We start from the raw sequence: 22067 nt of genomic DNA on the forward strand, positions 1-22067 counted from the left end.
ATGGGCTACGACTTCTGTTGAAATGTCGTGCAAAGAAATTACTGCTGGCCAATGTGTAAAATGGTCTACCATGGTGAGCATATAGTGATGACCAGCGGAAGGCGGCAGTGGACCTACAATATCCAGGTGGACATGTGAAAATCGAGCGTCAGGTACAGAGATTTTGCCTGGAGTGGATTTGGTATGGCAATGTACTTTTGTAGTCTGGCAAGAAATACATTTGTGTATGTCGATGTTCATGCTGGGCCAGAAAAAGCGAGCTGCGATGAGCCTGACTGTTGCGCACTTACCGGGGTGTGTGAGATCATGGAAATGCCAGAAAATGCGCTTCCGACATGATGGAGGCAGGTAAGGTCGTGGATGTGCAACAGATCTATCGCACCAAATGAGCTTGTCCGAAAATGGGACTGGTGTCTTTTCTAGCGGAATTGTTGAAGTTGACATAAAGTCTGTGAGTGACGCATCATGTTCTTGCTCGGTTGCGATGTTGTTGAAGTCAAGGGGCTTCTCAAGAGTGTTAAGATCGCAAAAACGTGAGAGTATGTCTGCCACAATATTCGTTTTACCAGGTAAATACTGTATATCAGCAGAATATTGTGTGACATAGTCCATCTGTTGTAATTCACGTGGTGTATGTTTCTCAGAAATAGATGATATAAGAGCAGCAACCAGTGGTTTGTGGTCAGTAAAAATCGTGAATTGTCTCCCTTCCAACATGTAGCGGAAATATTTTACTGCTAAGTACATGACGAGCAGTTCTCTACCAAAAACGCTGTACTTTTGTTGGGTCGTACTTAGCTTGGCAGAAAAGAAAGACAAAGGTTGCGTTTCACCGTTAACTATCTGATTGAGAACAGCCCCAACAGCTACATCAGAAGCGTCTGTTGAAAGAAAGAGCTTAGATGCCGCGTCAGGATTGATGTAGGAAAGTTTAGTGAAGTTCACCAGTGCGATCTTGGATGCATAGAAGGATGAGAGAGCTTCGTCTGAGAGAGAGAGAGAGAGAGAGAGAGTCTTTTATCGCGTGCAAAGAGAATCCGTGAGCTTGGACAAGTGATGTGAGCAGTTTAGAATGAAACGGCGGTAATAGTTCACAAGTCCAACATAACGACGTAATTGACACAAGGAAGTAGGCACTGGGAAATCCTGGACTGCTTGCACTTTCAAAGGCAAGGGCGTAAGTCCAGGTTTGTTGATCTGATGTCTGAGAAAGTCCAAGGAATTGACACTGAATTCACATTTTGCAATGTTTATTTTTAATCCATAGGATTGCAAACATTGGAAAACTTCAGTGACGTGAGTCAAGTGTTCTTCCTGTGAGGAGCTTGCGATGAGAATGTCGTCAATATACGCAAAGACGAAGGGCAGTCCACGAAGGACTTCATCGATAAATCATTGAAATGCCTGGGCGGCATTACGCAGTTCAAAGGGTAGGCGGGTGAACTCGAATAGTCCGAATGGTGTGCATATCATTGTCTTAGGAATTTCTTCCTCAGTGACGGGAATCTGATTGTACACACGGACTAAATTGATCCAGGAGAAAACAGTTGATCCAGATAAGGAAGCTGAGAAATCATGCAGGTGTGGAATAGGGTACCTGTCCGGAACAGTCACTGCATTGAGAGCATGGTAGTATCTGCAGGGTCTCCAGTCTCCTTCCGATTTCTTATGTACCATGTGGAGTGGAGATGACCATGGGCTGCTTGAAGGCCGTATTATTCCAAGGTCCATCATGTGTTGGAATTCTGAGCGGGCTAGGGCCAACTTTTCTGGCCACAATCGTCGTGGCTTGGCATGTACGGAAGTACCGTAGGTTCAGATGGAATTGCCGTTCACAGCTAGTAATGAAAAGGAGTCTGCTGTTGTATCATTATATCGTGTAGGAGGAATTGCACTAACAGCAACACTAGTATCCATAAGGAACTTTCGACAAGAGAGTGTGTCGAAAATATATTGTAGGCGACACAGCTGGAGAGATGGGGTGGAATTTGTCGTGCAATCCCACCGGTCTACCCGTTTAAATGTTCAGGTCTCTTGGACTAATGTTTGTAGAAAGTATCTGTTTTATGTGCTTGACAACTGCCTCAGCTCTGCCATTGCTTTGCAGGTAATAGGGTGATGATACTCGCAGGGATATGCCTTATGTCTCTAGAAATGTCTTCCATTGTGAGAGTCCACCATTACAAGCAATTTCCTCTGGCACACTAAATTTCAAAAAGTACCTGCATAAAATATTACAAACTGTGGAGACTCTGGCATCCTGGTGCACTGAAGTCCAACCTGAGTACCTGTCAGCATATATATTTCTACCCTGCCACTTTAAAGATAACTGCAACTGTTGACTGGAAAGAGTGTTCAGGGTGGACAAGTGCGAATATGGGTTCGTTATGGTTTGATGGGGCAATGTTGCTGAAATGTTTGCATTGATTACGTCTTTCTTGCAATTGTGCACCCATAATAGGCCAAAAATAACGTTGTCTAGCATTGCTTATCATACTATTGACCTTTTGATGGTTAATATGAAACTGGTTAATGAGTTTACGGCATAGAGTTTTGGTGATTAATATGCACCCTTCCTTGAATACTAGGGACTGAACTGTGTGCAGATCGTTCTGCACATGCCAGAACTCTTTAATGTTTAGGTCTAGATGATCTTTCTGTTCAGAGAACCCATTTTCTATCATTTTCATGAGGCTTAGATATTGGTGGTCTACCTTAACCTCTTGTGTATGCATGCAATTTTGATGCGTGATTTGTTGTACCAGGATTTTTTCCAACTTGCAATGCTTCTTCCATGTTATCTTATTCAGCTGCTGTAACTTTGGTGATAGGTAGAGGGACATGAAACATAGCATTTACCCCACCATTAGCGTTGCCCGGTATTAGCATGGCTCAGCATCTGCTGTTTGATGTCTACTATCCTGGTATGTTTACTTTCATCTTAATCAATGTCATTGAATATCAGTATTAGGAGTTTGTAATCAATAGTGAGTATCAGGTAGGGACAGCCCAAAACACATTTTGCAGCTCCAAACAAAACTTTATGGCTAAAGTTAACCCCTCGATTGGTGTGTAATGGTGTACGAGCCTTTTACAAGTCTCACACAAAACACACATTCATATTTCAAGCTGTCATATACTTACGCGCACACAAACATACGTGCCCACGTCCACACATGTACACATATTCACGTTCGCATACATACACTCACATTCACGTATATATACACACACGCTTACGTATACACATGTACTCACACACGCGAACATGAACACACACATGGACGACGTCACTTCCGCTTTCTAAGGAAATACACATGCGCAAAAGACACTCCAGAAGCGAGTATAAAACATGGAGACAACCTGTTTCTAATCCTCTTTTTAGGACCAACTCTCAACTAGAGAGGTTGGTCGAACTAGCCGCCGCCGTTTCGGCGCACGCGCACGCGCACCTCACACCCACTTCCTACTATGTATGGGGCACGAGCTGATGACTGTATGTATACATTCTTCCTCTTTCTCTCCCCATCGACTACTGGCCACTAAGGACACCTTCGCGTAGCTGACTACTAACTGATGACAACTCTAATATCCTCTTCCTTGCCTACACGCTGGATTCTCATTTCCACTACAACACTCACTTCAATTCCCACGCACGAACAAACAATAATGACCCAAACTTGAGATGAAAACACATTTCCCTTTTCTTGCTACAACACCAGTCCTGCAACGGACATTGGTTACATACGCGCGGACATGTTATAACTAAAATGTTCATTTCTTTCAACAGCAAATAAACGACGTTTATCTTATCCATTACTTGAGTCTTTGTTTCCTTCAATTCCCATTCGTTTCATTATTCTTTTGTAACGGGATTGGGGTATTTATATATCCTAGTCCCCTACAATGGTATTAGCAGGTCTAGTGAATCAGAAGCCAGCATATACAACCTGCCAGTATCCTGGTCCACAAAGGTGGTCCACTGTGGCTAGGCATTCAAAGTGCTTTTGGAGTAGAGGTAATTCTATTCCTGTCCGACTCCAGTCTGTAGTCCGGCATATTGAGCGATTTATCTTGAATATTTGAATGCTATTCTGGATGCTGTCTGGGATTTTATCCCCAGACTGTTGCAAGAGTTGCTCCAAGTATCATCCAGCAAAACTTGCTGTTATGTTTAAGCAGTTCCCTGAAAGATGACATGACGGCTGCTTAGGCAAATGTAAATGAAACCTGGTTAATCAGAACAAAGAAAGATTTGACCTTTGTTATATTTTTGGGGGGATGGAAAGTGATACCCTCAACCAATTTTGGAAATGGTTTATACCTTGTTAGGCTGATGTAAAATCAGCATACTCCACATTGCTTTTTGCAAAATGGAATTTATTTGAGTTGAATACGATCCCATTTTCAGCACAAAGCATAGTGTATCTAACAATGTGCTTAAAAACTAGTGCTCTATCATCATGTTATATAGGGGTTTCATTTTTATTATATGACTTGTTGTATCTTAGAGAGAGATGCTTAGAAAGAGTGTTTAAGAGGAATGTTGAAGGACTCAGAGAGAGAGATTTTGTTGTAAGAGACTTAGAGAGATTGTTCGTTTATAAGATTATTATATTTTAAATGTTCATTCCTTAATTGTGTAGATTGAAAGAAGAAAGCTCTTAGAATGATGAGATAGTGTTCACTGTTCAGACATTGTGTAGACATGATGTAGATTCTCATTGTGGATATGAGAAGTCGAGATGTGTATGAAACGACATTTTATAACACAAATATATAATACAATTTCACTTTACCTTTTTGTAAGAATCATAAGACAAGACGACGTTTTTATAAAACACATGATGGTTTATTTCGTCATGACCGGCCGTTGTTCCCATCATCAAGAATTCAAAGTTTTACATTTTTTCTTGAAGTGACGTCTCGCTTCCTAGATGACTGACTGTCTCTCCCCCCGTCTTTTTTCTGACTGTTTTCTAACTAAAGTTTTTCTCTATCCCTAGAACTTTCTATTTTCCGTGATGTCATACACATGTTAAAACATGTGCCTTCTTTCATGTGTTCTGGACATACGTGTCCAAAACTTTTCCTATTTCTACAAAAGGAATTTTAACCTATACTCAGTAACCTATTTTTCCAATATGTTAAAAACATTATCTTATAAGCTGCATTCTTTCAATTTAAAATTTCATAACAAACTTGACAGCTCACATTCTTTTCTTGAAATATTTTATCTATATTCTAAACAAGTTTGTTTTACATTTTTAAATTCTCACACGTAATCTATTTCTAAAACTAAATTACGAGGTTCGAATTTCGTCTTTTGCTATTTCATTTTCATTTTAACTAAACTCTCTATTTTTATACTTACATGAAAAGGGGACAGCCCTTATCATGTAACAATCATCCCATGAAATAGAATCGTCCACACAACGGGTCACACGAGGGGAACCTTCTGTAATGGTGTTGAATCTCTTTGTGTAGTCATCATTGGATGTTTGGCAGTCTTGGGGAGTCGCAAAAAGGTTCACATCCTAAATCTTATTTGTAGTTTGTGTTATTCCGTTAGTTATTGATACGGCTGAGCTGGAGCACCACTACACCCACGCTGTCCACTTCATACAGAGGTTCAGTCCACTAGATGATTGAGGTTGGGACTAGGGTAGCCTGGTGTTGGTGGCTGGTCAAGTATCTTTTCCAGTCCAGTTGTTTTTAAAAATGTTGGGGGACACATTCCTTATATTTCTGATTGCGGCTGGAATACAGTTGAATGTTCTTGTACCACTGTAGGTGAAGCTGTGGCGAATGAGGGATTTGATTTTTGTGTAGTCCCAGGTGTGGTTTTTATATAGCAAAGCTTTCCTCGCTGCTGGTGGGTTCTTTCTACTAGAGCTATGTCTGGGACCCTTCCTTCCAAGATTTTCCATAGGTAGATGATAATATATCGTTCTCTTCGGTGTTGTTGTTGTAGTGAATATAGTTGCAGCTCTTTCTGCCTCTCCCAGTAATTCATTTTGTCTACTCCACATATTTTTGCTGGTGAACGTTCTCTGGGGTGGTTTTATTTTGCAGATTTCTGTTACAGCTGACTTCAGTATTCTAGCCTTGGGAGAACAAGGGATTTGCATAGTGTGAGCATGCACTTTCTGTTTCTACTCCTGAAGGTTCTCAGTATCCATCCTGTTAGTTGTCTTGTGACCATTGTAGTGTGGTCAATATGTTGTATGAAGGTGGCATCTTTGGTCATATAAACCCCTAGATCCTTCACTACTTCCTTGGATGTTATTTCTTGTTGACCACATCGGTATCCAGGTTTTTTCTTGAGAAAGTCTTTATTACTGTATTGTAGTAGCTCAAATTTGTTTCCGTTTAGAGCCATGTTGTTGTCATTAGCCCATTTTATAATTTTGTTGAGGTCTTCTTGGAGACAAAAAAAAAAAAAGAAAGAAATTAATTAATTCAAAAAGCTTTAAAAAATTAATTGTTCATCCATCGATACAAAAAATGGTGGTGAATGTTTCTTTTTTTATTTAAAATTCTATTAAAAATTAAAAATAGAAAAAGTTTTATATTGTTCTGTTTTTCATATGAAAAAATTCAGGCTGTTATCTTTCTGGGGAAGAAAGTTGCTCAAGAATAATGGATTTTAATAGATTTTAATTCGTTAAAAAAAAAACCCAACTTGTTTTTGTTTTATTTTTTTAACTTTTTGGCCGTGCCTAGTCAAAATGTTTGTACATTTTGAGCATGGACTCTTCCTTTTGTACATACCTAGATTTCATTAACACGAACTTTAGGGGCTTTTTTTTTCGTAATGTTCCTAATATATTTTTAAAAATTTTATTTCTTAACATCTACAATACTTTATTTTTTATAAATAAAAAACAAACAGAAATTAATGTGCCTTTTTTAATATCTAAAACTTTAATTTTATCAAAGGTGTTCTTTTTTTTTACAATAAATAATACATTTTCACTAAAATTAAAAAAAAAAGGTTCATTATATTCTGTGGTTGTTAATTAATTAAATACTGAAAATTGTAGGTATGTGCAAAAATGGGCAGACAACGATAGGGTGACCTAGTTTTGAAAGCCGATTTATCATAATTTTTTGTAGGTTTCCGACTACTTTTTTATTGTATTTGAAAGATTAAGGATTAAACTTAATTTCCAAAAGGAAAAAAATATTTGTACACGTGAAAAAAAAAGTTATGAAAAATGTTTTCATGGCGAGCTTCTCAATTCAGCTAAATTTTAAAGTTAAATAAATTCATTGTAAAAATCCTTTAAAAGATAAATATTAGTTTTCTGGGTCTATTTCAAAGATAATTAGTATAGTCCTAGGATATTGAATTAAATTAAAAAAAACAAACACCTTGTTTGTGTCGTGATAATACATACTTTGGAAGCATTGATAAACAGACTCGAAGGTGGTGTAAAATGCGTTCTTTATTGTCTAGTAGTAAACGTTGCACTGAGAAACAATGGCGGACGAGATTCATACGTCACGGGCCAAGGGGCATAACTCTAGGCGACTAATAGTCTCTTAGCCTATATTATGACATCCCTTCCCTTCCATATATATGTATATAGTCCAAGGGCGATATTTAGCCTTTATCTGATTAAGGGATAACATAGTCTCTAATATATTATTTAGCTTGTCTCCATTGTTCTAGGCCCTAGAATCTAGGGTAATGGTATTGTCTCTTTTTTTAGGATAGTGTAACCTATAAGTTCAGTTTCTGAGGAGCATTCACTCGTCTCTGAGATCTTCTTAATTCAGGGGTGAGTTTCTCAGTTCGGGTGTGAGGCGTGCCGCTGGAGTGTTGTTCGGTGGTCGGCTGTTCGATTTGTTTAGGGGGGGTGCCTTCCTTCTGGGTGGGATCCGGTGGAGAGTCGCTGGGGCGAGGTTGGTCGGATCTATTTGCGGTTGTTGATCTCCTCCCAGCTGGTCTGAGGAACTGCCTGTTCCTTCTATAGGTGTTACCGTTCTCAGATTCAACTATGTAGGATCTGGGTGTCACGCTGGAGCGCTGAATTTTTCCAGGCTCCCATATCTTTGCTTTTTCCTGCTGGACATAGACATTCTGTCCTGCATGTAGGTGGGAGTGGTGTCTGTTATGTTTCCTGTCATAGCAGACCTTAGAATGATCTTTCTGTTTCTGTATGGCTGTCCTAGTCTGCTCATCGCCAAGTTGTTGCTTGGATACTAGGGGTGTCCGTATTTTTCGTCCGTTGAGTAACTCTGCCGGGGACTTAATGTCTGATGACAGTGGCGTGGCTCTGTAAGCCATCATTGCTAGGTAGCTGTCTTGACCAGTTTCCCCTGCCTTCGTCAAAATTTTCTTGCATGTTCCCACCATTCTTTCGGCGAATCCGTTAGACTTGGGGTAATGTGGGGACGATGTCCTGTGTTGGAAGCTGTACGTCCTGGCGAAATCCTTGAAATCTTTACTTGTAAATTGTGGACCATTGTCCGAGTACAAGATTTCCGGCACTCCTTGTTCCTCAAATATCGTCTTAATACTTCTAATAACGGATATTGATGAGGCGGACGGAAGGCATCGTACGAAGGGGTTTCGGCTGTACTGATCTGCCACAAGCAGATATTCTTTCCCTGCCAATGTGAACAAGTCTGTGCTGACGTACTGCCAGGGGTACGTAGGGGTTTCGTGCTGGAGTATTGATTCGGGCGGGATACTGGCTTGGTATTTCTGGCATGTGTGGCACTCTCGGACTATATCTTCTATGTCCTTATTTAACCCTATCCAGTACACCGCTGAACGCGCTCGTAACCTCGTTCTCTCTACTCCTTGGTGTGAAGCATGCAGCTCTTCCAGTATGCCTCTTTGCAACGAGGCTGGGATAATGATTCTCTGGCTCTTGAGTAGAATTCCATCCTGGACCCCAATCTCATCTCTGAAATTCCAGAATGGCAGGAGAATTCCTGGGCAGTCAGCCCGGTTGGAAGGCCAGCCGGTCAATACCATGCTTACAAGTTGCTTTAGGAGTGGATCCTGGGATGTTTCCACTCTTATATCTTCAACTCTCGTCGGCGCAAAGTTGAGGTATGAGATCATGCTATGGACGTTGAGATCGATCCCTTCAATGTGCCCACTGGGTCTGGGTGCTACTCGTGACAAGCAGTCTGCAATTGGAACTGTTTTTCCTGGGGTATATTTTACAGTAAAATCATATCCCTCGACCTTCAATAACATTCTAGCCAGTCTTGGGGGTGCTTGTGCTAGATTTTTCAATGCTATCGACTCCAATGGCTTGTGATCCGTATGAATTGTCGTTTTGTGGCCCCAAACGTAACTGTGAAATTTCTCCAGGCCAAAGACGATAGCCAACATCTCCCTCTCTATGTTTGAGTAGCGGGTTTCTGGTCCGGAAAGTGCTTTGCTCGCGAATGCTACTGGTCTGTCGTTTTGTAGCAGAGCCGCGCCTATACCCATTGAAGACGCATCTACCTGTAGCACTATTGGTTCTTTAGGGTCGAAGTATCGGAGTGTCGTATGGTTTCCGATCTCTTTTTTGATTTCTTCGAATGCCTGTTGCTCCTGTGAAGACCATGTGAAGTCATTCTTCTTCGATGTTAACTCATGTAGGGGTTTTGTCAGTGTCGCGAGTCGTGGAGAGAATTTGTTCAAGTAGTTCACCAGGCCTAGGAAGCTGGTGAGCTGCTTTGTATCCTCGGGGGGTTGCATCTGTGTGATCGCCTCTATTTTCCGGGGATCTGGCTTGACACCGTCTCTTGAGATTATGTGGCCGTAGAAAGGGATTTCGGAGGTTTTCACCACAAATTTCTCTGAATTAAACCTGCAGTTTCTTTCCCTTGCTCTAAACATTAGCTGCCTCAGTGCCTTGTCATGGTCACTGCCGTCTTCCTCGAATCCGTACACTACTATGTCGTCGCATATGGATAGGACATTTTCGAGGTCTCCGAAGTTTTCCTGCATGGCTCTTTGGAACTCATCTTGGGCAGATTTGACTCCCATGGGGTACCTGTTGTACATGTATCTGCCATGTGGGGTAATGAATGTTGTGAGATGTCTCGACTTTTCGTCCAGTTTCAAATGCCAATAGCCGGACTTGATATCGACTTTTGTGAACCATCTAGCGTTGTCTAGTTCCGCAGTGATGTCTTCGAATGTCGGAGTCGCATAGTGTGGTCTGTGCACTGCTTTATTTAAGTCTCGGGGGTCGAGGCATAGCCTGACCGATCCATTCCTTTTAGTGGTACAGACGAATGAGTTTACCCAGGGCGTTGGGTCCTTTACAGGGGAAATTATTCCCTGGGCCTCTAAGGAGTCCAACTCCAATTTCAACTTTCCTTTTAGGGATATTGGGACTCGACGTGGTGGGTGGACAACTGGTGGTACTTCGGGGTTTAAATGGATGGTGTGTTCACCTGGCAGACAACCAATGGAGTCGAATACGTCTGGAAATTCCTCAATGATTTTCCTCCTTTCTCCAAGGTTTCCCATCGTACATGGTTCCTGCACGGGGACCGGTTTCATGTCGTGCGGGGGAGTAGGCCGGGATGCTTTGTCCGTCACATGAGTTGTGTCCGTTTTTATAGCCAAGTTAAGGGTGACTAGCCCTAATTCTCTTGATGTTTGGAGTCCTATTAGTATAGGGTCTCTTGATTTCACCACGTGAAAGGTCGCTTTAACGAACTTGTCGCGGGATCTGACCCCTAAACGACAGGTCCCTTCTTGGTCTATCGTTGAGCCTCCAAACGCAATTAGCCTTATAGCTGATTTTTCCAGTGGTACTCCTTTCAGTTCCTTGAATACCTGTTTAGGTAACAGGTTGCTCATTGCACCTGTGTCGATTTTCGCGTCAACCTCTATTTGGGCTTTGCTGTTGCCTATCTTCAGTTTTGTGAAAGCTTCTGTGGTCGCTAACGGTAATTCCTTTACTGTGTGAAAGTACAGCTCCTCTGTGGAACTGTCGTCGTTGCTACCCATATGTGCTGCTGCCATGTGGATTTTATTCTTATTATATTTCCTCTGTGGCTGGAATGACTGTCTGCGTGTGTGTCCCTCGTCTCCCATTTTAGAGTGGCAAACTTTAGCAAAGTGTCCCTTTTTATTGCATTTTAGGCAGTATTTGCCTTTAGCTGGGCATTTATATTGATGGTGTTTTGTGCCACAATTACCACATGTGGTAGGTCCACTGGGCTGTCTGGCTCTAACTGCGAGTGTAGAGCTGTCTTCTACTGCTGTTGTACGTAATGCTTCCATTTGTTTACACGTGGCTTCTTCTGTCTCGACGATTCCGAGTGCTTTCTCGATCGTGAGATCGCTTCCTTCTCTTATTAGGGACTTTTGTGCAGACTGTAAATAAATACCGAATATGAATAGGTCCAACACAATGGTCTCTTCCACCGTCCGACCGTATTCACACTGTTTGGCTGTCTGATGCAGCCGACTTAGAAATGCGTGTGCCGATTCATCCGCGTTTTGTTTACATTTTAGTAGGTTGTGTCTAGCTACACGAAAGTTCGATCGCGGATTCGCATATTCCTTAAAATATTGGATATATTTATCTAATGTCCTTTCTTCTCCCTGTCGAAAGGGAAAAGTGTCACTTATTTCCTGGCCCTCGATACCAGACCATATTAGCAAGTAATTTAACTTTGTGTCTGAATCTACGTCTTTCATTGGGCCGTCGAAATATAAATGAACTTGCCTGATAAATCGGTCCATTGATTTGGCCAAATTTGAAGTGTTCCAATCGATTGTTGGAGGTGGTAGTTGCGAATATGTATTCATCGTCGATTGCGAGAAAAATACCGACACCACGTGTGTTTTTGTATTAATTTTTTTTTAGATCCCGAAAATGTTCGTTTTTTTTTTTTTTTTTTTTTTTTTTTTAGGGTAATATTGTTACTATTCCTTTGATTCTTTAGAGGTTCCCACTTCTGACACCATGTCGTGATAATACATACTTTGGAAGCATTGATAAACAGACTCGAAGGTGGTGTAAAATGCGTTCTTTATTGTCTAGTAGTAAACGTTGCACTGAGAAACAATGGCGGACGAGATTCATACGTCACGGGCCAAGGGGCATAACTCTAGGCGACTAATAGTCTCTTAGCCTATATTATGACAGTTTGTACAAAACATAAATTAATCAGCCCAAAACCGAGTGATTCTGCCGTTCACAAAATGCAACAAACTAAAGTTTTTCTAAACACAGAATATACGGAGGCCCAAAATTTCAGCCAGTCGAAAAACTGTGAAAATGACGTCATGTAATTAAAAGGGAGGAAGGGGTGTGATAAATTTTTTTCCCAGACGTGCATCCGCACATTCCTATTCTGAACGTTTGTATAAAATTTTCCATTTTTTAATTTAATTATTTTTCTATGTTCCTGTTTTTAAATTAATTTTTTAAAAATTATTGTTCAATATTATATAACAAATATGTTACGCTGAAAGTTTCACATTCTTCCGAGCAAGGAAATTATTAAAATATTGCATATAAAAATTATACGAAACTTGTAATTTAAAATTAAAGTAGAACTATTTTTTGCAATTATAATTTTTTGTGTGTGAAAATGGTAAATAAACAATGTTTAATTCAATAGTAATATCGGTAGTTTGAGAAATTCATTTTTCTTCGAGTTATATTGAATTCATTAATACGGACTTTTTTCGTAATGTTCATGTAAAAATTATTTTATTTTTATTGTTACAACTTACGATACTTTATTTATATAAAAAAAGCAAAAATAAATTCTTAAGTATTTTATTTACTACGGAAAACCATAATTTTAGTAAATGTATTTTTTGTTTAAACAAAATAATACATTTTCACTAAGATTTAAATAAAAATAATTAGTTCATTATATTCCGCGATCATTATTTGATAAATACTGAAAATTTCATTAAAATTGGTTAATTTCCTGATTTTTGGTGATTTTATTTATTTTTTTTTTTTAGTAAAGGGAGGGGTCAAATACCTAGAAAGTTGCAAAACTGATTAATTTCCTGAATTTTGGTGAAATTAAATTAAATGAAGGGAAAGGTCAAAAATTAAATGAAGGGAAAGGTCAAAATATTTATGCATTTTAAGGATCGGCCATTCATTTTGCACGTACCTACTATATTAAAAACAAAGGAAAAATATAATTTAAACGCGCCCTAATAGCAAAAAAGATTAGAAGTGAACATTTAAGATGGCTACCGAAAAAGCAAGTCCGCAGAAAATTTAAATTGTGATTTCAAGTTTTGTTTTTCTTCTCCCCTTTTTTTTTCTTACGTATTATGTTAAACAATATTATTTTATTTATAAAAATTATTGATAACGTTTTAACAATACAAAGAAAACATCTTAAACGTAAAAGTATCTAAACACTTTTAATATGAGTGGGGATAAAAAAAAAATAAACAAAGATTTCCTGGGATTTTTGTTAAGAAATGACGCATGCGTCGAAAACAAGCACATTTAACCCTAAAAATACCAAGGAAGGTTTCCATAACACAAGTTAAGCGAAAAAATATTATATAAAAGTAAGTTACTTGAATTATTTTACCTTTCTATGAATATGTTTTTATTAACGTTCCATATTTCTGATCGAAGGGAAAAAAACAATTTCCCGAGAAAAGATATCGGTAATAAGAATTTTAAATATTTAAAAACTGGGTGATATAGGTGAATAGACCACTCAAAGTCGGCAGTAGTGTCAGATAGAAAAAATTCGCCTTATACTTAATTATTTTATTCAAGGTGCGCAAAAGTACAAACTAAAGACTTAGGTAATGGAGTTCCTGGGTATTCAGGTCTGTTTTGAACGAATATCACATATAAAATTGTCGCCGACACGTAGTTTTTATGATATTGACCTTTATTATCCAGTGTATACCCTATTGTTTTCACTGGTGGCCATGTTTATTTTTCGCACGTGCATATTCAATTTTTGCCTGCGCGAACAAACATGGCCACCACTGAAAACAATATGGAATACATTGGATAATAAATATCCAATTAATATCATGAAACTACTTGTCAGCAACAATTTAAAATGTGATATTCGTTCAAAACAGACCCGAACACCCCTAAAAATCAACTTTTAAAGGTAAATCTTTAGTTGATACTCTAAGCACATTGTCCAAGGATAGAACCCTGGGGCACCCCCGCATTTATATCATATTGTTTAGATGTACGACCATCGAGGACAACCTGGATTTTTCTCTTATCTAAGAAGGATTTAATTATGTTAAGTATTCTACCAGTGATACCGTATGGTCTAATTTTCCTGAGGAGACCCTCATGCCATACCCTATCAAAAGCCTTAGATATATCTAGAGCTACCACTCTGCCCTCCCCGCTTTATCCAGTGAATGGTATATACGTTCAGAGATTACAGTTAGGATGTCTGCTGTTGAACGGGCTTGTCTAAATCCATATTGTTGGTCAGTCAGAAGTTTAGCATCTGTAAGGTGATGGACTAGAGCATGGTTAATTAAGGTCTCAAATATTTTGGCAAAAAGTGGGAAGAGGCTAATGGGGCGATAATTTGATGGGTCAGTCCTTTCGCCAGAATTCTTGAATACTTGTACAACAGAAGCAGTTTTCCAACAGCCCGGAAAGCAAGCTTCATTAAGGCATTTGTTGAGTTTGGAGAGAACTGGAGCTACTTCGGCTGAGCACTTTTTTAATAGCACAGCTGGGATGAGATCAGGTCCACATGCTTAGTTTTTCTAATGTGATGTAATTGCATGTTTATTTAATATTGCTGATTTAACAATGCATCTAATGTTTATTGCTTCTATTCCATAATTGTGTGTGGAGGTAATTTAGTTCATTAAAGCCTAGCCGTCAGTTATAGTTGTTTTCTTAACACGTCAATCAGTATTAGTTTTATTGCTATGAAGAGCTCAATACTGTTAGTATTTAGTTATTACATAAATTGTATAATATATAAAATGCAAAATTAATGTAAAAAGAAAACAGTCAATATGTATGAGCGAGTATGTTAGTATTCTTGAATAAATGATGTCTATGTCATATTATATGATGGACACTTAATACCAAGTGATTATTGTGGCAGAATGATAGATAATAGGATTTTGTAAATAAGCAGCAACTTTCTTGTTGAAATGTGTATTTTGGAGAAGCAAATATTTCCAATGAAATATAAGAAATTTTGAAAATTGAAATAAAAGCATCATATCTTGAAACATGTGTGAAAGGTTAGATTAATCGAATGGCTGAATAGATTAGCATATAGAGGTGTTAACCTATTATTTCTGAATTCAGAAAAAAAAGTTGATTTTGCTTTGTTATATGGATAAAATATTTTAGAAACATGAAATTTGGTGCATAACATAATGTAATCGGTTTAATTGTGTATTTTGACTCTATTCTTCTCACATGCAGCTGCATATTAATATTATTACTTGCACACACAGCATTTAACATCTCTATTTATAACACAGCCAATCTCATATCACTTATGTCAGAGTGGTATATTTGGATAATTAGATAAACCTGATCTCATAATCAAACATGTAGAAGCTGAATGCCTTTTTAGGCAGTGACACAAGAGATTTGAATTTTTCTGAAGATGTTGATTTTCACTGCTGTTAGTTTCATTCGAACAATCTAATCCAACAATGACTGCACAGTAAGCTTTGTCATTCAGAATCAGCTATCATATTTTACCACTAGTGATGCTGTAGATTCACTTTCATTTGTATTATTAACCTTACAAGCACATACCCAAATGTCTTTTACATAAGTATGCACCCAATCTATCCTAGTAAAAGCTGGCCAGCCGGACAAGTGTATAATGTCAAACTGAATTTTGTACTCATAGACAGATAATATGAATTGGGCCTGTAATTTAATGCAATTTTGGTGTAGGATGTTAGATATGAGTTGTATCTAAAATTTTATCAACAAAGTTTGGAAGATTGGAAACAGAGGTAAGAAAGATATTACACTTTGATTGATGATAAGCATTGCATACTTGGCTAGAGATAATATATTTTGTTTGCTTGCTACTGAATTCATATAAACATAAGTACGTTATTGTGATTAGTTTATAAAAAGAAAATTTTCAGGTTATATAAATTCACTCTATTTTGCCTTCAAGGGAGTGGCATTTTATAACAGCAATACGCCTTTCTCTACTACGGTATCAGTTCACTTAGAAGAAAAAGGATGATTAACAGATATGTAAACATCTTGTAAATGAGTAATTTACATGTGTGTAAATGTCTAAACCTAATCATTTAATCAGAAAGTCATGCATTGATGGTAAATATGGTCAATATATTTTGAGGAATTAGTATAACGTAGTTACATGTCAAGAGAACCCACATATTGCATGCAGAGACTGGAGTTACCAGTGTAAACGCATAGAAAAAATTAGGACTGAAATGCTGAGATCCAGTACAGTTATTTATTATGATCACCATTTAAGATTCTGTGCAACTAGTTAACAGGAGCCGTAAACAGAGCACAAACAATTTTGGTAAATGGAAGGAGGGAAAATGTCCTGGTTGACACACTATGTACTATAATATAAGTAACTTAAAAGGATGCCATGAAATGTATATTTTAGTTACTATCAATTCTACACATGCTAGCATATAAAATAGACCATATAAAATCCTAAGATTATTGTTCTTATAAAGATTCATTGTTATACACCAACATTTTATAAAATGTATCTTCACAGAATATAATGATTTCTTGAGAAACGGTTAATAGTTATTTTAATCTATTTGGAGAATGAATCACAGATTTATGGTTTTACTTATAATTTTTTACATTTATCATATATCGCAAGATTTTGATTTATTTACTTACACGAATCCAAGAAAAACCTATAGATATATACCAAAATTGTCCAAAGATTTGATCTTAATTAAAATATGATAATCTGCAATAGGTTTATGCTATTTTACAGTTGATAGGTATTTTGTAATCTTTTTTTAACACTTATTGTCTGTATTTATGATTCTACTGTATTCAATTTTCTTATTTTCTGAAATAATAAAGTGTCAAATTATAGTGTATTATATACAGTACACATTCAATAACGGATTATCATAAAAGAATGAATGGTAAAAATGAGTAACTTTATCACTACAATTGAGACACCTGAAATCAAAAGATTGAATTGATGAGAAAATAATATAGCCAAAAAATATTTTCTTGTCAAATTGTCACTTTATCATAAATGAATGATAATGAACATTTTAAAATTGTAAAAATATGTATTATCTTTTGCAAATATAATTTCTAATGATTGTATATTTTATTAAATCAATTTTGTTTTCACAGGGACAGTGGATGAAAATCAAAAGAATTTTACAATTAGTTCCTGAATGAAATGCCCGTTCATTTGATATAAATAGACAACGTATTTCAGATAGATATGTAAAAATAATGCAAATAAACATTAGAGAAAAACCTCACACGTGTGAGGTGTGTGGCTTAACATTTTTACGTGCATCATACTTAAATATCCACATGCGCACTCATACTGGCGTAAAACCTTATTTTTGTGAGGTGTGTGGTGCAGCTTTATCAGGAAAGTCTGCTTTAAATATGCACATGCGAACTCACACTGGTGACAAACCTTATTCTTGTGGTGTTTGTGGCTCAGCTTTTTCGACAAAATCAAATGTAAACGTTCACATGCGAACACATACTGGTGAGAAACCTTATGCTTGTGATATTTGCGATGCAGCATTTTCACAACCATGTCAATTAAACAACCACATGCAGACACATACTGGTGAAAAACCTTACAGATGTGAAATTTGTGGATCAGAATTTTCAAGAAAAGAATCTTTAATCCAACACATGCGAACACACACTGGTGAAAAACCTTATGTATGTGATGTGTGTGGTGCAAAATTTCCAAGAAAAAAAGATTTAACAATCCACAAACGAACACACACTGGTGAGAAACCTTATGCTTGTACTTTTTGTGGCTTAAGATTTTCAACAAATTATCACGAAAGGAAGCATAAAAAAGTATGCTCAACATATTTAGAACATATGCACACTAATGAAAAACCTTATGCTTGTGAAATATGTTCCTCAGCATTTTCACAAAAACACCATTTAGAAATACACACGTGTACACACACGGGTGAAAAACTTTATTCTTGTGAAGTATGTGGTACATCATTTGCCCGGAAAGGTTATATAAAAGTCCATATGCTGACACACACTAATGAAAAACCTTATGCTTGTGAAGTGTGTGGTACAGCATTTGCCAAAAAATATCATTTAAAAGTTCACATGCGCACACACACTGGCGAAAAACCTTACTCTTGTGAAGTGTGTAGCTCAGCATTTTCACAAAAGCACCATTTAGAAGTACACATTCGGATACATACGGGAGAAAAACCTTTTGTTTGTGAAGTGTGTAACTCATCTTTTTTTCAAAAACATCATTTAAAACTACACATGCGTAAACACCCGGTAATTTGAAGTGAATGAAAGTATAAAAAAGTGAATTGAATGCCTACTGAATATTATCCTCGAGTGTCTTATCTCTCTGCAGAGGTTTTCAAAGACACTCTGGCATGAAGATAGTTAATCCTGACTATTCGAAACACAAATAAGATCTTATCGATATGGTTACCCCATATTGGCTTATACAAGGAATGGTGCACCTTCATCTGGCAAGAGGAGAAAAAGTAATGTTCTTCCCTTTTTTTATTTATTTAACATTTGAGAAATAAAAAGGGAAGAACATTACTTGCTACCCAACTCCCTATATAGTAGCCCCCTACATCAAAGTGGTAATGTGCCTTGTTTGGGGTGAAAATGTAATACAAAAAAATACACATTTCATGCATTTTGTTTTTATTTTTGTGATATTCACTATTACCATGATATTCGTTCATAGCAGACCTGAATATCCCTAAAATGCAACCTTTTGCGAGTAAGTCTTCAGTGGGACAACCAGGCCACCTTAACCTGAACTCCTCCACTTAATATAAAGACAGAGAGAACATTATTTGTATTATGCACACTTGCTAATTGGACTGATGTATAATCACACTCTTTGTTTGTTGTATTTACTATTCTTTCAATAAATTTTGTTTCCACTAAATAACTATGTGTGTTTTTCTTCTGTGCCATTACTAGTCCACAGCACTGGTGATGAGGGATTATTGAGGAACTCGAACTTATGTCACCAACAATACTGGCGACAGAGGATTTTTAAAGAAATTTTGTTCAAGAATTTTAAAATGACCGTCACCATAGGGACTATAAGTATTAAGAAACCTATTTAAAAACATTATAAAGAACAAATAGAGAGAAAACAGCAAATTACCAATAAACAGGGGAAAATATGAAAGTTTCATTTTATTTAGTTAAAATGTATTCCTTCTCTTTTCTTATCAAATAAAAAAAATGATTTCATTATCTAATTTCGTCACTGTGTTGATTTCTAAAATAAAAAGAATACATTTTTTCTCTCTTTTGTATGTGAAAAAAAAAAGATATCACTGTTGAAACTAAGAACCTTTGTTTTCCTGTTAGCTAAGTCTAACTGTAAGTATTGCATTGTCAAGTGTGTCACAAGAACTAGCTGGGGCCAAGTATAAACAAATTCTTGGTTATGAGCATAAAGCCGTTTCACAAGTAAGTCGGATTCTACCATTTTAGGCGACTACGTGTGAAAAGAAAGAAGAGGCTTGAAGTTTTGTTCCAAGTTCTGCAGAAGGGCAGGTCCTGTAGAATCAGCAGAAAAGAAAGTCCTGTAAAGTCAGCAGACGAGCAAGTCCCAAAAAATCACACACACACTAAGGTACTCTTAAAGCTGCAGCAGTTCACCAATACGATCACACTGATGTCGATCCTAGAAAAGACACCTCCATGTTCCAAACACACTCCCTTTATCCTTCCGGCGTTCGTCCTCGGCTAATCAGCAGCCAAAGAACGGTCACGTGGGGCCCAGTGATGATCGCACAATCTACAAGATGAGGACGGCGCCATTTTGGTATATATATATGTTTCGACCATGCACGTATGCACACCGTAGGAGCGTTCCAAGGTAAGGCATGACGCGCAGACACGTGGACGCTTCCTCCCTTCATTTTCTTTGACTCTACAGAGCATCAAATATGACTTGACAGGCAGTCATATATATATATATATATATATATATATATATATATATATATATATATATATATATATATATACTCGAGATTAAATATTCGTTGCAACCGTAATGACACTTCCGGTTATAGTTCACTGAGTTTAACAAATTCCAAAGTCCTTTCAACTAGACAATTACAGTTGATGATCGCCTTTATGGTCAAAATGATCGCTTGTCTACATTGGATTGTTGCTGCGTCTTCAGTGTCCACAGGAATCCTTGTCTATGCTGCATTATTGTGGTGCTTCTGCTAAAAGGGTAACTGTTATTCCAAAGAAAGAAAAAACGTCTGTCTATTCCAAGATATATGTATTATATAGATAATTAAAGATGAAAATGGAATAATTTGTACAAAGTTTGTTTACAAAAAAAGAAAACAACACAAAAAACGCGCACCAATAAAACTATATATGTGATACTTTTCTTCTTTTCTCTCACTTAATCGGCCATGAAACGACCAACGATTTGCAATAAATGCTGAAACTTTTAGCAAGTATGGAAGTTTTCCTCTCTTTCTAATTCTCCTGGTAAGTTGACATTAGAATATTTTGATTTAGTTCCATTTCATAGGAACAGCGAATAAGGATTTTCTCTTTACAGAAGCTGCAAGTCTCTTTTCCTTTTTCTTTTTTAAGGGACTTTTAGTAAGAATTACGTATTTTGGACGATTGACTTTATTTTTCTATAAAGGCTAAATATCTGGTCGACTCTTCACCTGACTGGATGGCTTCAATTGATTAAGAATGAACCTGTCAGCTTGGAGTAAAATTCCGCAAGAAATCTTTTGGTGCATCATTCCATGTCGTAAATTAAAAAGGGGCCAATATTAATATGGCTATAGACATCACGGGAGTTACATTACATGTCAGCGATAAAAAAGCTAGGCAAAATTCCAGAATCTTCCACAAACCAGGAATTATTTTCTCCTATATAGGAAGGTAGGACTTTATTTAAGTAGTATACTTAATATCTATTGCTATAAGCTCGCTTGTATTGAAATGTTGCTTCCCTGCTAGCTATATCAAATCGCTGAACATTATGTTACTTTCAATTATATTTGTAACTAAAACGTAGTGACCATAGCTACGTCGCTAGGACTTTTACTGAGCCGTACCAAACTGACTGTATTTTACCAGGGTTGCGGAGTCGGAGGGAGTCGGAGGGAGTCGGAGGTTTTAGCTGGAGTCGGAGTCGGATTTCTAAATGTACAAGGAGTCGGAGTCGGAGTTGGAGTCGGAATTTTTTATCCGACACCTTAAGTCCAAAAAAAATCTTTTTTAAAATGGTTTTCCTGTTTGGTTTTACCAGTTGCACAATTTAGCAGTTTTTATAATGTCTTGTTCTTATTTTTTTTTAGATATATATTTTGTACTGTCCTGCAATGCTTCTACTTCATCAAGATATTTTGGTTTATCGGATCACTGCAAATCTTGTCTGGACAGCTTTTTTCGCTTTGGTTGTGACGTCACACATGATCAATGAAAATTCTGTCTTTGAGTGAGATCACTGTGGATAACAATCAGATTGTAATCCGAAAGTTATCCAGTTCCTGAATGGAATTTGGCAATTTGATTAGTCCAGAATCGATCCGGAATTACAATCTTATCAAAAAAAATGGGCATAAATCAATTTGTGTTGCCACCATGTGACAACATTGTATATGATTAACTAATCTAAACAAAAATAGCTGATTATGGCTGAAACAGTGTATCCCAGTGATTTTTCTTTTCCTTCATTTTCGGTAGTTTATCACATTTTTCGTTAATAGAAATATGCTAGATTATGATAAAGCTACTTCAGAATATGAAAATCATACATTTATCAAATTTAATGGTTTGAAATAACGAAATTGAAAACAGGGTTTACTAATGAATATAATAAACCTACAAGGGAACCAATGAAAAATAGAG

General features: G+C 37.2%; 1 protein-coding gene across 1 annotated transcript; it reads left to right on the forward strand.

Annotated features, from left to right (window-relative positions):
- Positions 1-13399: 13399 nt before the first annotated feature.
- Positions 13400-18616, forward strand: LOC145258078 (uncharacterized). Its single transcript, XM_080115805.1, has 2 exons — positions 13400-13528; positions 17313-18616. Exon 2 carries the CDS (start codon positions 17418-17420, stop codon positions 18471-18473), a length of 1056 nt encoding a protein of 351 aa, XP_079971931.1. The 5' UTR covers positions 13400-13528; positions 17313-17417; the 3' UTR covers positions 18474-18616.
- Positions 18617-22067: the final 3451 nt, after the last annotated feature.

The sequence above is a fragment of the Euprymna scolopes genome, chromosome 33 (genome assembly GCF_053919585.1).
Source record: "Euprymna scolopes isolate OS-2025 chromosome 33, ASM5391958v1, whole genome shotgun sequence".
Classification (NCBI taxonomy): domain Eukaryota; kingdom Metazoa; phylum Mollusca; class Cephalopoda; order Sepiida; family Sepiolidae; genus Euprymna; species Euprymna scolopes.